At 41.4% G+C, this 15,262-nt stretch overlaps 1 protein-coding gene and 1 long non-coding RNA gene across 3 annotated transcripts in view; one reads left to right on the top strand and one right to left on the bottom strand.

The window, feature by feature from the left end:
• Positions 1 to 6,889: 6,889 nt before the first annotated feature.
• Positions 6,890 to 15,262, top strand: part of LOC147753480 (uncharacterized) — a 33,133-nt gene continuing 24,760 nt past the window's right edge. Inside the window, exon 1 of the long non-coding RNA XR_015311102.1 lies at positions 6,890 to 7,849. This is a non-coding gene — a long non-coding RNA (uncharacterized LOC147753480). The remainder of the gene's footprint in view (positions 7,850 to 15,262) is intronic.
• LOC111260511 (uncharacterized) lies at positions 10,591 to 15,260 on the bottom strand. Of its 2 annotated transcripts, XM_086968379.1 has the most exons (4): positions 15,112 to 15,260; positions 13,340 to 13,473; positions 12,281 to 12,346; positions 10,591 to 11,533 (listed from the first exon to the last, which is right to left on the bottom strand). In XM_086968379.1, the coding sequence occupies exons 3-4, from the start codon at positions 12,288 to 12,290 to the stop codon at positions 11,181 to 11,183; spliced, it is 363 nt and encodes a 120-aa protein (XP_086824505.1). In that variant the 5' UTR covers positions 12,291 to 12,346; positions 13,340 to 13,473; positions 15,112 to 15,260; the 3' UTR covers positions 10,591 to 11,180. The 2 variants fall into 2 exon arrangements, with proteins under 2 accessions (XP_086824505.1, XP_086824504.1); XM_086968378.1 differs by having other exon boundaries at positions 12,281 to 13,473.

Genomic DNA, 15,262 nt, shown 5'->3' with positions numbered 1-15,262 from the left:
GGTAGTGACTAGAACAAATCGCAACCCTTGACGCTTCTGAGTAACACCAGCTCTACTGGACTCTAAGAAAGCAACATCCTCGCCTATGTACAGGGATCGTCTACAATTGCCGAATTTACTACATGGACCCTAGAAAATATATCCGGCATATGTATTCATTTATGTATATATATATATATATTTTTTTTTTTTCGAAAAAAATGCGAAACAGATCCGTAGAACATGTAGGCCCAAATGTTTCGACCACGGACCCTATGTGCGTCCAGAGCAGTGTATATAAATTCATCATTTCCGTTGGTACTTTCTGCAAAAGGTTTAAAATCGAGCCTTGCTTCTGGAACAGGTTAGAAGTTGGTTGATAGTAACGCAGTTTTTAGAACGCAGAACCGTTCTGAAAAGGAGGAGAAAAAGGAAACATATATCCCGCTTGCCCGAAAGTGCGTCATATGGTGCAGTGATTCAGAGAACGGTTCGAAAGAAACATCGTGCATGACACACACACTTGCGAACTATATTGGTGTACTACTATCGCCTATATACAAAAATAAGTCTAATTATTTTATATTTTAACAATATATATTAAGTTTGTATTGTAAATAGATCACTCAACAACACATAATTATGGACAATGATCGTGAATCATTTATGCAATCCCTAACCTGGAAATTCACGCTCGGTATAATCAAACTACAAGGAAAAATTTTAGACCGAACGAGAGTTGAACCCTCAGTAACTACCTGCAACTGATCATCTTGAGCGTATCAGCTGCCATATCTAGTATCATGTTATCCAATATCAAGATCTATCAGTTCTCACAAGGTCACAACTAGCGAGATCGTACAAGCACTAGGGCAGCAGCGACGTCGTATATAAAATTATATATTCGAACGATGTCGAAAGGTACTCAAGAATATAGCAATCCGAGGCAGACCACGAGTAAAGCACTACTTGATGTTTAAGATGCGTACGTTACCATAGGCTGAACGTCCTGAAGCTTCAATACGACTTGCCAAATGTTTACCATATGATGTATTGAATAGAAGCATGTCTTACATAAAACTTGAACTCTATTAGCGTTGTCACCGTGTTGTTTGTCATACATACATTCATGGAGATACAAACACACACACACACACACACACACGCGGGTGGGTCTTACACACAAATATCTAAATATTTTTGTCAGTCCTGCAAAGTTGAAATGGAAGCGAAATAATTTTAACAGTACAGGTTAGAATTTGCCTCTTTTACATAATACATTTGAAACTTGAATGACTTGGCACCCCAACGTCTAAGAACGTTCCAATAAACTCTAGAATTTGTCTACCATTAGCCTAAACTGTTCTAGCGCTCATTGTCATCTGCTTCGAAAGGAACGAACGGTTTGTCGCATTTGCTTCGGCGGTTCACAGGTTTCATTTCGGCATACTTTGACACGTTTCTGAACGAACTGACATGTCGTAACGTTTGATCTGACAATCGGAGACAGCTCCCGTTTATAATATTAGTTAAATCGGCATTCAAGGGTACTGACGCGATGGCAAACATTTTAAATATCTTAGCTCCAAAGAGATTCCAGCCTCAAACTGCAATACAGTTTGTACAGAAGAAATGATATCAGACTAGATGGATATATTTCTATTCAATTTCTGTGATAACAGGTCTCGGCTAGAATAGCGTCTGCTGGCATGATACTTTGCCGCCACAGGGTTTCATTAATCGGCTTTATTTTCGAATAGGTAGGGAATAGTGGCAGATCAAACGATTGTTATTCCCAATACGGCACCTTACGACAGCTCTGTATGCGAGCGAACATAGGGCCAGGCAAACATGTGGTCATCAGAAACAAGAAATATCTACTAGTCTTCAAAGACACTATTAATCTTCCCAGGCGAAGACGTTTCATTCTCGTTGCTTGTCGAGATGGTGACGAGAAAGGGCCCGTTCCATTCTGTAATGGTTGATAGAAGCTGACTGAGCAAAAGTGCCGGTGGGGTTCTAGGATTCATGGATTTATGGTAAGCTTTTGTCGATTCCTAAAAAAGTACAACAGAGCAAAACAGACTAACGCGTGCACATGAAACGTTTTCGATTAGAGAAAACACAAACGCACTTGCGTCGTGCAAAATGAAGACTGATCGTCTTGAGAGGGGTTATTCGAACAAGCATTGCCGGTAGCCTCGTTGTGTGAACGCACGAAGACGATCAAAACTTTTTCACTGATGTACTGTGCAGTATGCTTATAGTCAATATAATGTTTGCTTCATAGTACGTGGATCTGCAGGAGTAGTACGTGCTTCGTTTGCGTTTATCTATATTTATTACACGTCTGTGTTATACCAGACATTAGTTGTGGGCGTCGTCCCGCATTCACGAGCTTCTGGTTAGAGCTTATCCACTGCTACAAATGACGTAATAAGGTAGACGGGTAGTAGGTCTGCAGATGGTTACTAGCAAGTGATCTACAAAGGAACATCATACCGCACTAAGAACAAGCTACCAAGTACCGCTTCTGTTTTTTGTTTTTTTTTTAGAGACTTTACCTTTATGTACAACTGAGGTCCTGGAAATTACGCGATACAACTGTATCCTGTAGGCATAGCTCTGCGCTTACTAGTATCTAGCCGGAGCCTTTCTGTAAGTACGGAGCGTGGAACTGAGTAATGCTCATACATACAGATAATAGAATTAGTACACTTTGAATCCCTATATGGCAGCAGTTCCAGACATGCTCACTTTAATAACAGCGATGTCGAGTCGTTTAAAAGTACTCGGCGATCGTAGTATCAAGCCCAGCAATGTGTCAGCAAATCTAAATGAGTCCGGCTAGGACAAAACAAGCAATTAGGCAGGCGACGATTAAGGCAACCGATAATCCTTTCGTCGTGTAAATCTCTGCAGCGTCTTCTATAGTTGGCCTTAAAACCTTAACGTACGAGGATATATGGCATCAATACATATTTTCTAATGATGTTTTCTTAAGAAACCGGTGAATTATATTAATAGGACAGTGTTGAGCGACAGCATAATTCGATCACGATATGCAGAACCAAAACGTCCTAACGTACGCAATATACAATATTGTACTTCAAAAATACTGCAAACAGATAAACACTCGCTTTTAGCAATGTACTAGGTCTGTATATTTTGCATTAGAGTTAATTGAATATAATTTTTTTTGCCTAAACACAGCAAATGTGACTAAAGGTTACTCATGCACAGAGAAAACTATTTGCCCTATTAAACTATGATAGAAAATGGCCTATTTTTATTAAAGGGTATGCAGCAAGGGGTTCAAGCGTAACCGTCAAGGCAACTAAGCAAAGTCTGCCATTTTTAAAATATCATTTTGTGGACGTTTTCGTTTTTAAAATCTATTTTGCCAGCATCGTATGTGTAAAGCATTTTATAAATAGACTCAATAAAAAAACATCCACAAGAAGGATGCTATAAGAAATGTTTGTTCTAAATTGGTCCTATTCGTAATGTTAATCGGGCTTAAAGGAGTTTAGCTGAAGATCGATACAACTAGATCACATCTTAAATATTTGTAATAGATACATGGGCTCGAAAATGATGTGAATCTATCCAGATAGACAAATTCGGCCGCAGTCGTTTATAGGTAGGCTCAGACTTGAGCCTTCTGGTCTTCGTGAGTCGAAACTCTTAGACTAGGTAGTGGCTGTTTCGTGGAGGTTCCGAATGTTAGATCAGATCTGGGTTGGGAACATAAAAGTAACGCATTACTGGGTGCGCTGATATTCTTCTGAAATTACTACGGAACATCGATCACGACTTTGGGACATTCAGAGGACTAGACGTTTGTCAGAGTCTGGGATGAACCTGGTCGACAAGGGCTGCCGAGTTGATTTTCGCAGTTCGCGACGCCAATGGCTGCCATTGACAGGTAGGCGGAAGATCATGTGGACGTAGTGGAATCAGAGGCCGATCATCCTACTGAAAGTCCGCCTACAAAGCGGTCTAATCATCGTATGCAAATGATGATTGGTGCCATGTGGTCGACGAAGCAAGGCCAGCCTTTAGCATCTGTACCATTTCGAAGTCGAAGTTGTGGTTTCAGCAGACAACGAATAGTTATTGGCCAGATTAGATCGGTGCGAAGAATCTGGATGGTGTCTGTACGAGTAGTATTGGTTTAAGCACCAATCCGCCCTGGCACACGTCTGAGCTCTTGGCGTGTTCTAATATAAAGTTAGACGCATTCGCTGCGATTGTGGTAGACCCAGATGCGGCTACTGTTCCTTTCGAGTGCCAGCAACATCCAGACTGTTATTCCAGAAAAGTTTTCTAAGTAGAAAGTATTATAGGGAGTCAGGAAGTACAGGGCACACGAGAAGTTTGGCGCTCTGCGTTTCTGCTTGAGAAAGGAGTAACTGGATGGTATCCAGCCGATAGCGAGTATTACGATAAAAAAATCAGTACATAAAAAAACTTGGCTTTAGCAGCCGCGAAGTTCGACGGCATTTAGTTAAATTTCGTCTACGGTTGTTTGTCCAAGGACATCAGATTAGGACGCAAACATTTTTTACCTCCATGTAGCGTGTATCTGAAGGCTACAAGTGCTGGCTGCAAGCGCCTCCTTTTCAGAATCTAAAATCCTCGTCTCACACGCGGCCCGTATCGCTTCTTTGTTGTAATAACACTACAAACAGATAGCGGTGCGTTCCAATTAGAATTCACGCCTTCGTTTGAATCGGCTAAGCTATATCAAATTGGAAATGTCCGAATATGCGGTAGGGAGTCTAATGCGATTTTTCATTAATGGCGGACGTTGTTCGCGCACACGACAGTTTTGCCCGAATTACGGCTAAGGCTTCTAGTCGAACCCATAAGTTTAGTAAGTAAGCCCAAGCGAGCGGGTCGACATGCGAGTATTGTCAATGACATCATTTACTGATGTACGGCTCAAGGTAGCACCAAGTGGATATAAGTGATGCGCTCAGAGAGATCTGTCTGTATTTGTTTCATCAAGCCGCCCGTACGTAAATGTATCGCAAATTATAGAATACAATGGTTATAGCAAGGTAAAACATATTTCACTGGTAGCTAGACTGAAGCTGAAGCATGGCTTAGAATCAGTGTTGAGGGTATATCTTATTTAAAACCTGTTCGAAGGGCAGTTTTCTGCAATGTAACCGACGCATAGAATATATTACGTTTGATTTTAACGAAGTATACAAAAAAAGGTCAATTCTTAGATAGAAAAGCAATTAAACAAGAAAGATTAATAGAATTTCTTCTAATAACTCATGAAACATTGTGCGAAAAAAGATTTAGCATTTTCAAATATATTATTACGGCCTACCTATTCTGCTCGTAAAAAGAAGCTAGTATTGACAAAGTGACAGTAATAGTAGCAGTAATAATAGAGAAAGTAGTAATAGCGGTAGTTAGACCCCTAATCTAACTAGATATAGAACCGTACGGGCGCTCTTGTTTACGATAATTTTTAGGGTTGGTCACTGTCACATTTAGTTAACCTAGAAGCCAGGCCTTGAAAGGCGCAACTCTGGGAAAACCAAGAGCGAGCCTTGTATCTTGCTTGCTTCCTCGAGTTGTGCTTGTAGCTGTACGGGTAAGTCGTTAAACGTAGAGATGTCCATGTCCAGCATTTGCAGGCCAGTTAGCAAACAGACTCCTTTGCACCACCAAACGTTTACATAAGATATAAAAAGGTATGTTCGTAGCAGGACAGAGGCCCCAATAGATGATTTATTCCCCAACGAAGATGAGATTATAGTACACTAGACGAGGATAGAGATTGACGCAATTACCGTGGAGAATTATTTCAGCCTTACATAGAGTAGTACAGTCTTTACTGTCCAATGCATATCGGCCGAATATATAAGGACATTCAGGCCTGTTTTCTAAGGACATGAGGCGTATACACATAAGGCAACCCATGACGAGTATTAGTGAGTGATGCCCGTTAACGAACAATTGATAAGTATGTTCACGTGGAAAGCAATAAGAGCTAAAGAGTCGGCAGGAAACGAATCCAAATTGAGGGCAAAATAATTGGCTTTTTCGGTTCAATCAATTAAACTTGGCATACAAAAACGCGTCGTCTTGAATCCATGAAAACGACGAAATACGTCAGACGTCATGTTTTGACATTCGTCTTTTGGTAAATCCACGACCGGATCCAAACGGGTGGCTGATACTTGGAAAATTCCTATACAGGACGCAAACAAACTTTCGCAACTCCGACTGCAGGAAGGCATTTCAGATGTCTGTAGCTGAACATCAACGCGTGGCTATATCATACTATATTATACTGTGCTCTCGTATTTTTGAAGCACCTCACGTCCCACTTTCGAGCAATTGAGTGAGTATCTGCAGATATTCTCTTCATTTTTGACACGGAGAAACTGTGCTTCACCATTTGCTTTACCAGGAAGAGATGGCAGGCAAGTCGGCAAAAGGCCAGAAGGTGATCTAACCTACCGATTCTTGACCAAGTAGCCCAGCTATTCTACCCGGCCAGACTCTATGCTAGTCCACAAGCCCGCTCGTCTCTAATCTCATTTATGGATAGCCAGTACGTCGACCACGCATACTACAGCCTGAGTTAATGTGTCTTTCATCATTTTAGTGTATCTACGCAAAGAGTTGTCTTAGTTCATAGCCGTATTCGCTAAGCGGGAGTGATTGATAGCAGTAGAAATTGTAATTTTAACGCCGCTAAAAACCTTGATTAGACATAGAGTCTTGATGAGATATGCACAGAAGTTCGCCACAATGACGCTCATTACTTGTGCGATTTAAGGACCGAAGCAGAGGAAATTATAGGTTTTTAACAAGTCACAAGTGAGTATCGTTAGGGGTTGTCATTCATTACTTTCTCTGCGTCTTCTCGTCTCGATTTCTGGCAACCCGTACATGCTTCTATTTTTTTTTTTCAATATACTTCTATTTTCGTTGCGGTTGTGGTCAGCAGTTATATGCTGCCATAGTACGGGTTGCAGTGCTACTGTTGCGTTAGTACTTTCTTTATCTGTTTCTTTCCTGCTGAGTTTGTCTCCTTATCGAAGGTTCGTCGCACGCTTCATCATTTGCCCCTTTGGTGTCTGTACTGAAGCTTTTTCGGGGCTATTTTCCCTACTCATCATAAACGCGTCCCCGCCGAGCCCTTAGTGCATCTACCTCATTCGCATATAGGCCAGTACGTCGATGGAAAAGCAAACTCACAAGCCGAGTCGGGCATGCGCAAGTATGAACCAACCGATCAGCCCGGCTCGTTCAACATCGACGAGCGCGGTGATGCTACAGAGAAGCCAATTGTAACCGATAGTTGAGGGATAGAAGTTGTGGTTATCATCAACACACCAATGTTAGTAACACAGGTCGTGAATTTTAGGCTCGTGCAAGGGAGAGTATATACGTAAGGAACACAATACAAAATGCGGGAGATGGCATCGGAACATCGCAGATATCTCCGATCGGCCATTGCAGCAGCCTGCTATTCTGATCAGCCCAAGAACTAATAGATATGCTCTGAGTAGGTGGCGTACACGCACAACGACACGGCAAAAGACCAGAGACAAGTCAAATATATTCTAGTCACAGTTCACGCTGCTCCTCCTATTGCTGCTGCTGCTGCTGCTGCTACTATTTACCCGGGTGATAACTATATGAGTGGCCGTTCATGTTGACTGTTTCTCATAGCAGAAGCGAAGGGTTATTATGATAGTATGTAATTCTTTTTGGCGTTCGACCATTGGTCTAGCGAGACTGACTAGAGGGTGACGAATGTTCAAGTGACTTTAATGTTAAACGGTGCTAATGTCATCGTGATGGACATCCCTGCTTTTCTGAAATCAAATTTGTGAGTAATAACCTAATAGGTAGAAGTCGCTTATTCATATAGAATCAGCGGTGTCTAAATTCGGATTTTTCTTATGCCTTGCTACTAAGGTGGTATATGACTAAAAATAAATATTCCAATGAGTTATATGTGCGACTATTCAATAGAATGACCACTAATCGTGACTACAGCTTCAATTCAAGACCTTAGCCACTAATTAGGTGTAAGCTCGTTAGAGAGTCAAACAATTATAGCAGAATTAAATTTTGCGTCCACAGCAGTCTCAAACGCCCTGTGCTCAAAATGATCATTGGCTTCTGTTTAAAAAAAATTCACGCGTATTAAAAATGATGAAGAGGTGAAACGTGAAAAAAGTGCATATCTGAAGACGACGCAGTGTTTTTTACTATTACATGTTCATTATGGGACAAAAGATACCAAGCGAAGGCCATTTCTGGTGGACTAGCTTTGTTATGACGTCACGAGTAGCAAATGAAGTCTTTTCGTTACGAAAAATAACCTGATAAGGCTTAACCAGATTTGCAAGCTATATCCGCTGTATACAAGTCAAGTATCCGATCAGATATTTTCCTTACCAGACAGGCTTACTTAATAGACGCGAGAAATGGCAGTCATGCACAAATTTACAGCCTGTCATTATACGAAAATTGTAATTTCAATAGAACAGCATTCACTTAATTGCTAAAAATAAGACACTAAGCAACAAGCGGTGCAAAAATGCAACGAAGGAACATTCAGGAAGAAGAATACAGGAATTGATTTCGACATAGACATTAACGTATACGTTTGATTAATTGATAAACGTACGCCACCCTGTGCTTCAAACAGCAGTACACAAGTCTATGTCAAGGGTAAACTCGTAAAATATGTTCTCATTTACGCGTTACCTCGCAATGCTTTGGCCTTAAGTCCTGTTTAGATTCGAAACAAATCACTTTTTTTCTTTCGATTTCGTCCTACATTAACAAACATATATCAGGGACAAGAATGGTCCTTCAAAGTACCAGAAATGATATTGCGTTGACTCGAAGACAGGCAATGTGTAATTCCTGACTTTTCCAGCTACTGATTACTGCAGTTGCCTTATTCGTACCGGTTGGCCCTGTTGCCCTTCAAATGCTTTGCATTGAGTCAGACCCACGTAGTAGTGCGTCGCTTCTCTTTAGAATTTGCAGTCCTGCTCACTGTTCCCATTACATAAAGGCAGGACCTATGTGTTTTTATATGCTTTCGTACGAAAAGGATTTTTTTTCCTGCTTCAAGAGGATCACCGCGTTCGGTTCAGGCCTGCCGCAGCTTTGGCAATCCCCGTGTGTGTGCAATGTGGTTGATGCCGTAAAAGTTGCCAAAACTTGACGTCCATCTTACTCGTCGGCGATATTCCATTCATAATTGCATTGAGCGTCTGGCAGAGAGGAACGAAAACAGTTCACAAGTTCGACTGCAGTGTGAGTCCGGGTAAAAAAGCCAAAGACGGAAAACGCCGGTACCAGTAGCAGTGGTCGTCATCTGTGCCACGACTTGCCATAAGAGCATAGTTGCTTTCCTTTTTTTCTATAGTGGTCTGAGGGGCAAACCGACACAATTAGCAGCGTCGTTCGTAGCAACACCAAAGCATTAAGTATTGCGGGTCCAGCAGGCGAACTTGCAATTTCTTCCTGCAACAATCATAGTTCGGAACCAATTTGATGCTGAGAAAAACGTATGCTGTAAAGAACCAGCAGCACATGTTTTCTCAAAGTAGTCCCTGCTGTGTTCTTTTGCCTGCCCGTTATTAGCGTTTTATCCATCGCGTTGCGTGCGCGAGCGAGCCGCCAGAAAGTTTGCCGGTTAGCCAACTGCCCACCGCAGCGCGAATAAGGGCCGCTGAGCAGCGTGTTCGATCTTTTTTGTCCGCACATGGCTGTTTTTCCGAAAAAAGCTTTGGCCGCGCGAAAGGGGCAAAGGTACCCGAATGAGGGTAACTGCGACCAGTGTCGACCTGAAACAGGATCCGAATAAAGAGGAATCGAGAGCGGCAGTTTTGCCGAACCCAGGCAACGGTCGAAGCGGCAGATTGGCGTGCTGCGCACGGGATTAGATCCACAGCTGTTAGTTCTTCGCTGCTACCGTCGAAGCAGCTACGCCGTTTAGGCGATTATGGGGATCGTTCACCTCGAAGGCCTGCCAATGCATCCACTGTCGGTCAAGGCGGCGGCGGCGGACGCGGGTCATCCACTCGCTGCTTCTCGCCGTCTTTTCTTGTACGTGTCGTTTGTTAGTCTTTCAGCTCGGCTTTGTTCTCTTGAACTAATTTAAACTGAAGAGTCGAGCAGCGGTATAGGCAGTCAGTTACTGACCAAACAAGCAAGAGGAACCGAGAGACCAGGGACCGTGTTGAAGAGGAAAAAGGGAAAGGAAGAGCGCACGCACGAGTGTGAGATGAGAAAGAGGGTGATACGTAGCGCTGGTAACGGCGCTGGTGGCGGGTTAGGAAATGGCATGCAATAGGCTGCTATTATCTTCCCTATTATTATTATAGAAGTTTCTGTCGCTTCGTCTATGATGATTATGCTAACAATATTTTGAGCCAAACATCAATGGTAACGGTAGTGGTCGTAGTAGCCGCAGTATATTATCACCTTGTAATAAGGTACTAATGATTATAGAACAATGGGGCAATATCTTAAGGTAGTACGAAGCAAAACATCGTTATGTAAGGCCTGATATGTTACGTGCATTTCGAACCTATAGAGTATCGATAGAGAAATAAAATCGTGGCATAAAAACACCCTACTAATATATTTCGTTATGTTTGTGTTAGTATTTTATTTGCTGTTGCTTTTTGTTCGTATGTTATATATGACGTTCATGATATATCTTGTCATTGTGATGGAGATGACGTGGGAGAAAAGTTAATACATAAGGAACAACAGAGCCTGAGTTGTATGTACGCTAACATTGTATACTCGGGCGTGGCGCATAGATAACAGTGCTTAATTACATGCATTTGAAATAGTACTAAAAGTCAGATAACGTGAACAGAGATAGATGTTCTCAAACCAGGACGACGCAAGTGTTAGCAAACTCTATCAGGTAAAGCAATTGTCGCTGCAACTATAATTGTGCGATTCTCGCCTTTGACTGACTATTATAACATACAAGTTTTATGCTAAGTTAACATACAAGACCTTAGACCGTGGTTATTAATCATTAACTCGTGATTGTACTCCCATACTTTTACAGCCGTGGCTTTAGAAAGACTTTAATATGCAGCAGACTCGATCGTCATTTCCACAAATGCTCATTTCCCGAAGAGATTATGTTCAAGAACCATTGATGATTCATCCTTTCAGGCGAATTCTCTCCCCAAGGGATTTGGATCTCTGAAGAAAGCTTTTTGCGGAGACAGAAATGAAAGTGAACAAAGCTTGCATTGCCGGAATGGTACGACCGATGAGGGGCACGAGTTAGACGCAAGGCGGAACGCGCTCATCAGGGCGGAAAATTGTGTTGGTTCACTTGAGAAGTCCGGTTGAAATTGTCTAAACCCGAAGTAGCTTTGGTGTTGACGGCTTAGAATGCCCCAGAGGCGATCCTTGATCGACAGTGTTTTGCATAAGACCAGCCACGTTTCACATCCATCCCTCAGCCACGAATGGAACCTGTATGGTGTCGTGCGCTGACTTTGAAATTTTGCACTTTCTGTCAAATTTAATAACATCAGTTATTAGTAAACTAGCAGGTTATGCTTCTTAGAAATTCTAAAGGTCTGAAAATAAGTTAAGACGTCTAAATCGTATAAACATAGACAATTGCAAGAAGCAATTACACAAGAGCCTGAGTAGAAACAGTTTACAAATATTATTAAAGGGCAACCTCCGTTATGACTCTCTCAAGTATTTACTTACAGCAAAATTATAAATAGAAGAAGGTGGGATTAAACAGACCAGAAGCCATATTACCCAGTTCGTTTTGGGCCAGGTAGGAAATGTTGACTCAAACTTTTAGGACTACCAAACTTTTGAACTTATTTTAGATGCATACGGGTCAGAAATTTAGGATAGAAAAGTTGTCTTTATCTAGTGCTTGCTTAAATGACCATATCATCAAAAATTGCCCACGATACGTTAAACAAAATTTACAATAGACTAATCTATCTTTGACCAGTAAGGCTATCTAAAACAGCTAACCATTTATTCTGTACTATATCAATTTTTATTGTATGAAAAACAAGCAGAATAATCAGCTTGTTTGTTATTGTAGCTCTGCCTGTCCCAAATCTATATTTGATGTTGTAACGTTTCACTGCATTTTGGGAAAGTATAAAACTGGATGCCGTCGATGCTAAGTTTACAGAGAACTTGAAAAAACTATAACTTGAGAGTACAACTCAGTTTAGTAGAAATGCGCATGTGTGTGTATAAATCAAGTCAATATATTTTCACTCACCTTGTAGCATATCTTGTTATCAACAACGTGTCGTATCTGGCCACGTTTGAAAAGGTTCTAACCTTTCTGTTGGAATAACGCATTGTCAATGTATGATGCATCAAATTGGGAATCATTACGATCACAACTTAGAATTCACAATGGATTTATACCATAATTACACAGAATCACGAAAGTTATTAGCCTTCAGTATACTTAAGGTAACTTCATGTCTCTCCACTTCTCGAAAAAAACGCAGCTTCTGCTACGCCAATACTTCCAAAAATTTTTCATTATAGGGGAAGTTTATGCAGACCTAAAAAAGACGAATTATTACCTTAAACATACTTAGCAGTAAATGGCTACGAAGCACCGTCTCTTCTAATGAGTGTCACAGCCCTTTCTAGAAAAAAAAAACTTTTCACCTTGGTTGAATGACTAATATCTTCGTATCAAATCGTTAGTCGTCGATACAGCGCCGCCTCTGACTTACATAACCCTATTTTATGGGGTTATATGGGTCAACGAAATAGGTGACTTCATTTACTATTATCTTAAAAATTAATGTAATGTAATAGAAGAACCTTTAACGAATATACTGATATAATTATTTTCTCTCTCTGTGTACCGATTATTTAAGCGTTAAACAAATTTTGGCTCATATGGTCCCAAAAGCCCTCATATATCATCCATTACCGGCTTTACACGGAATTTCCATCTAATGTAATCTCGATTCACTTAAATACTGCAATGTAGTTTTCAATGTAATATCGTAAAAGTAATATATGTAAAAAAAAGGTAAAGGTATAAATGCATTCTTACATATATACATATATATGTTTGATTTGTACTTTTTATAGTATGTAAACAAAGCGTTCTTCACACTTTATAGAGGTTTCACGATAAAAGTCAAAAAATGACAAGCCAATGTCTAGTTCTTTTTTGGAGATAATTCCACGGCTAGCGTGACGGTATCTTCGAAAATCAGACCAATGTCTAATTTATTCGTTAATTACTAATGTTTGCCGATTTATGCATGCCTGTGCAGCTCTTTTCCACAAAAAAATTCAAGACATGTACCTAGGCGTGATCACGTTAATGGTCCACGTTTGTTAATTTAAAAGCATCCGCTGTTTGCCCCTAGAGGAGGACGTAGACATGCGTCTACAGAATAGTCACTTAGGAGAACGAGCTCGCTTGGACACAAACTGACTCTGTAACAAAAAAACAAAAGAGAAATCATACGTTGATATCCGCAATAACCGAAACAAGAAAGGAGCGCTACGTTAAGGTGTTGTTCAGCATACCCGTTTGTCCGAGGTGTATCCCCTTTACTCCAGCCCAAGTCTCCCGAGAGGCCGGTTGTCGCCGAAGGGATGGCCCTCGATGGTTCTGTCGTCGAATCCAATGAATACCGTGCTTGCATACCATGCGCTCATGAATGAACGGTCTGTGGTCTTCCATAGCGACTCTATGTGATTTATTTCACTCTATTTCAATTTCCTTTCGCCCATTCCCCAATTCCCTGTGAATGTTTCTTTCATACGTTTTTGCGCCCACGGCTAAACATCTTCATACAGGGATCCGCCTTCTTCGGCCGGCAGGTCCTCTTCACCCGCCGATCCAAACGTCCCTACTGCTTCGCTCCGTGTCACTCCGGCCCACAATGACCAACCGAAAAAGAAAGACTCCTTTAAGAAGGAAAGCGCGTCAGCACCCAGCCTACTCCTACTTTTTTCTGTCGTCTCTTTTTTTCTTTCTTCGAGTGTCAAAAATTTTGCTCCGCTTCTTTGTGTATACCTAGCGCATCATGTATCGTCATATTTCCACTTCGTTTCAATCCCGATTTTTGCCCATCATTCGGTTCAAAAATTCGAAGTACAAAGAACGACAAAGTTTAACTTTTTTTCTGGTTCATCACAAACATCTGCAGGGTTTTGCAGAGACACGTTATGACAGGACCGGTCATACGTGAGGGATGTAGAAGCTATGAACATGCCTCGCGTTCAATTTAAATCGGCAAATTTACTTCGTGCGTACGCATACCATGAGCTATTCCGCCGAGGGTGCTACTGTTACCGGGTGCTGTGGCAAAGATGTCGCAAAATTTTGTCTCGTCGGTGTCATACATCTTGGCGAACGTCACAATGATTCGCCGGGCGGTGCATCTTCAGAAAAGAGTTGGCTTCTCCTGCCGCTGGCTACCGTCGGCTGTGCAACAATCACCTACTGCGTATTGAAGGAATATACAGCCATACGCGAGTTAAGCTGGCTAGATCCGTGAGGCTTGACAACATATTGTGTCAGGTAGTATTTCCATATATCACAGTTGTGTAGCCAGTTATGCTTTTTATAAACCATATGCGTATTGTTGTGATCGATAATCCATAACGGTTTCAGCGTTGACGAAGTTCTGTGATTTGATTATGGTTGGCCTAACAGATCTCAGGTTCACAATGCTCAATACTGTAGCATTTAGCAGGCACAACAGTTAACCCTGAGCTCACACATGAGTGAGTGCATACGAAGGCAGCTGGCTATGTGCAAAAAGAAATGTGTTATGTTGCCATAACATAGCAACGAGACGTTGAATGAAGAGATGTACATTGAACCAGAAATAGGCACACAGAAACATCGTATTGCGTGTGCAGCAAGGCCGTATATAAAAGCACTGTACCCAATGAACCAAGGTACATCACAGAGATACTTAGACACCGTACTAAGCCTTCTATAAGAAAATAAAGTTATACAAACGAAGCTACAAATATATAATAGAGTGACATGAGTCGATTTCATTGCATTCTAGTGTTTCTTTTTCTATTAAACATAAAGCTACAACATGCTATACCAACCTGTTATAGGAAGCTTACTATAACAACCCATGAATCACTTGTTCAACATCCGCACCAAGTGACTAGCAAGCGAGTTAGAGGTACGAATATAGACGGACGTCTATTCTGTTTGCGATCCTATTTATTGTTGTTAGCCTGATGGAGGTGACGG

Source organism: Varroa jacobsoni, unplaced genomic scaffold (assembly GCF_002532875.2).
Source record: "Varroa jacobsoni isolate VJ856 unplaced genomic scaffold, vjacob_1.0 scaffold_448, whole genome shotgun sequence".
Lineage (NCBI taxonomy): Eukaryota > Metazoa > Arthropoda > Arachnida > Mesostigmata > Varroidae > Varroa > Varroa jacobsoni.
This window is presented reverse-complemented; position numbering and strand designations above follow the sequence as displayed.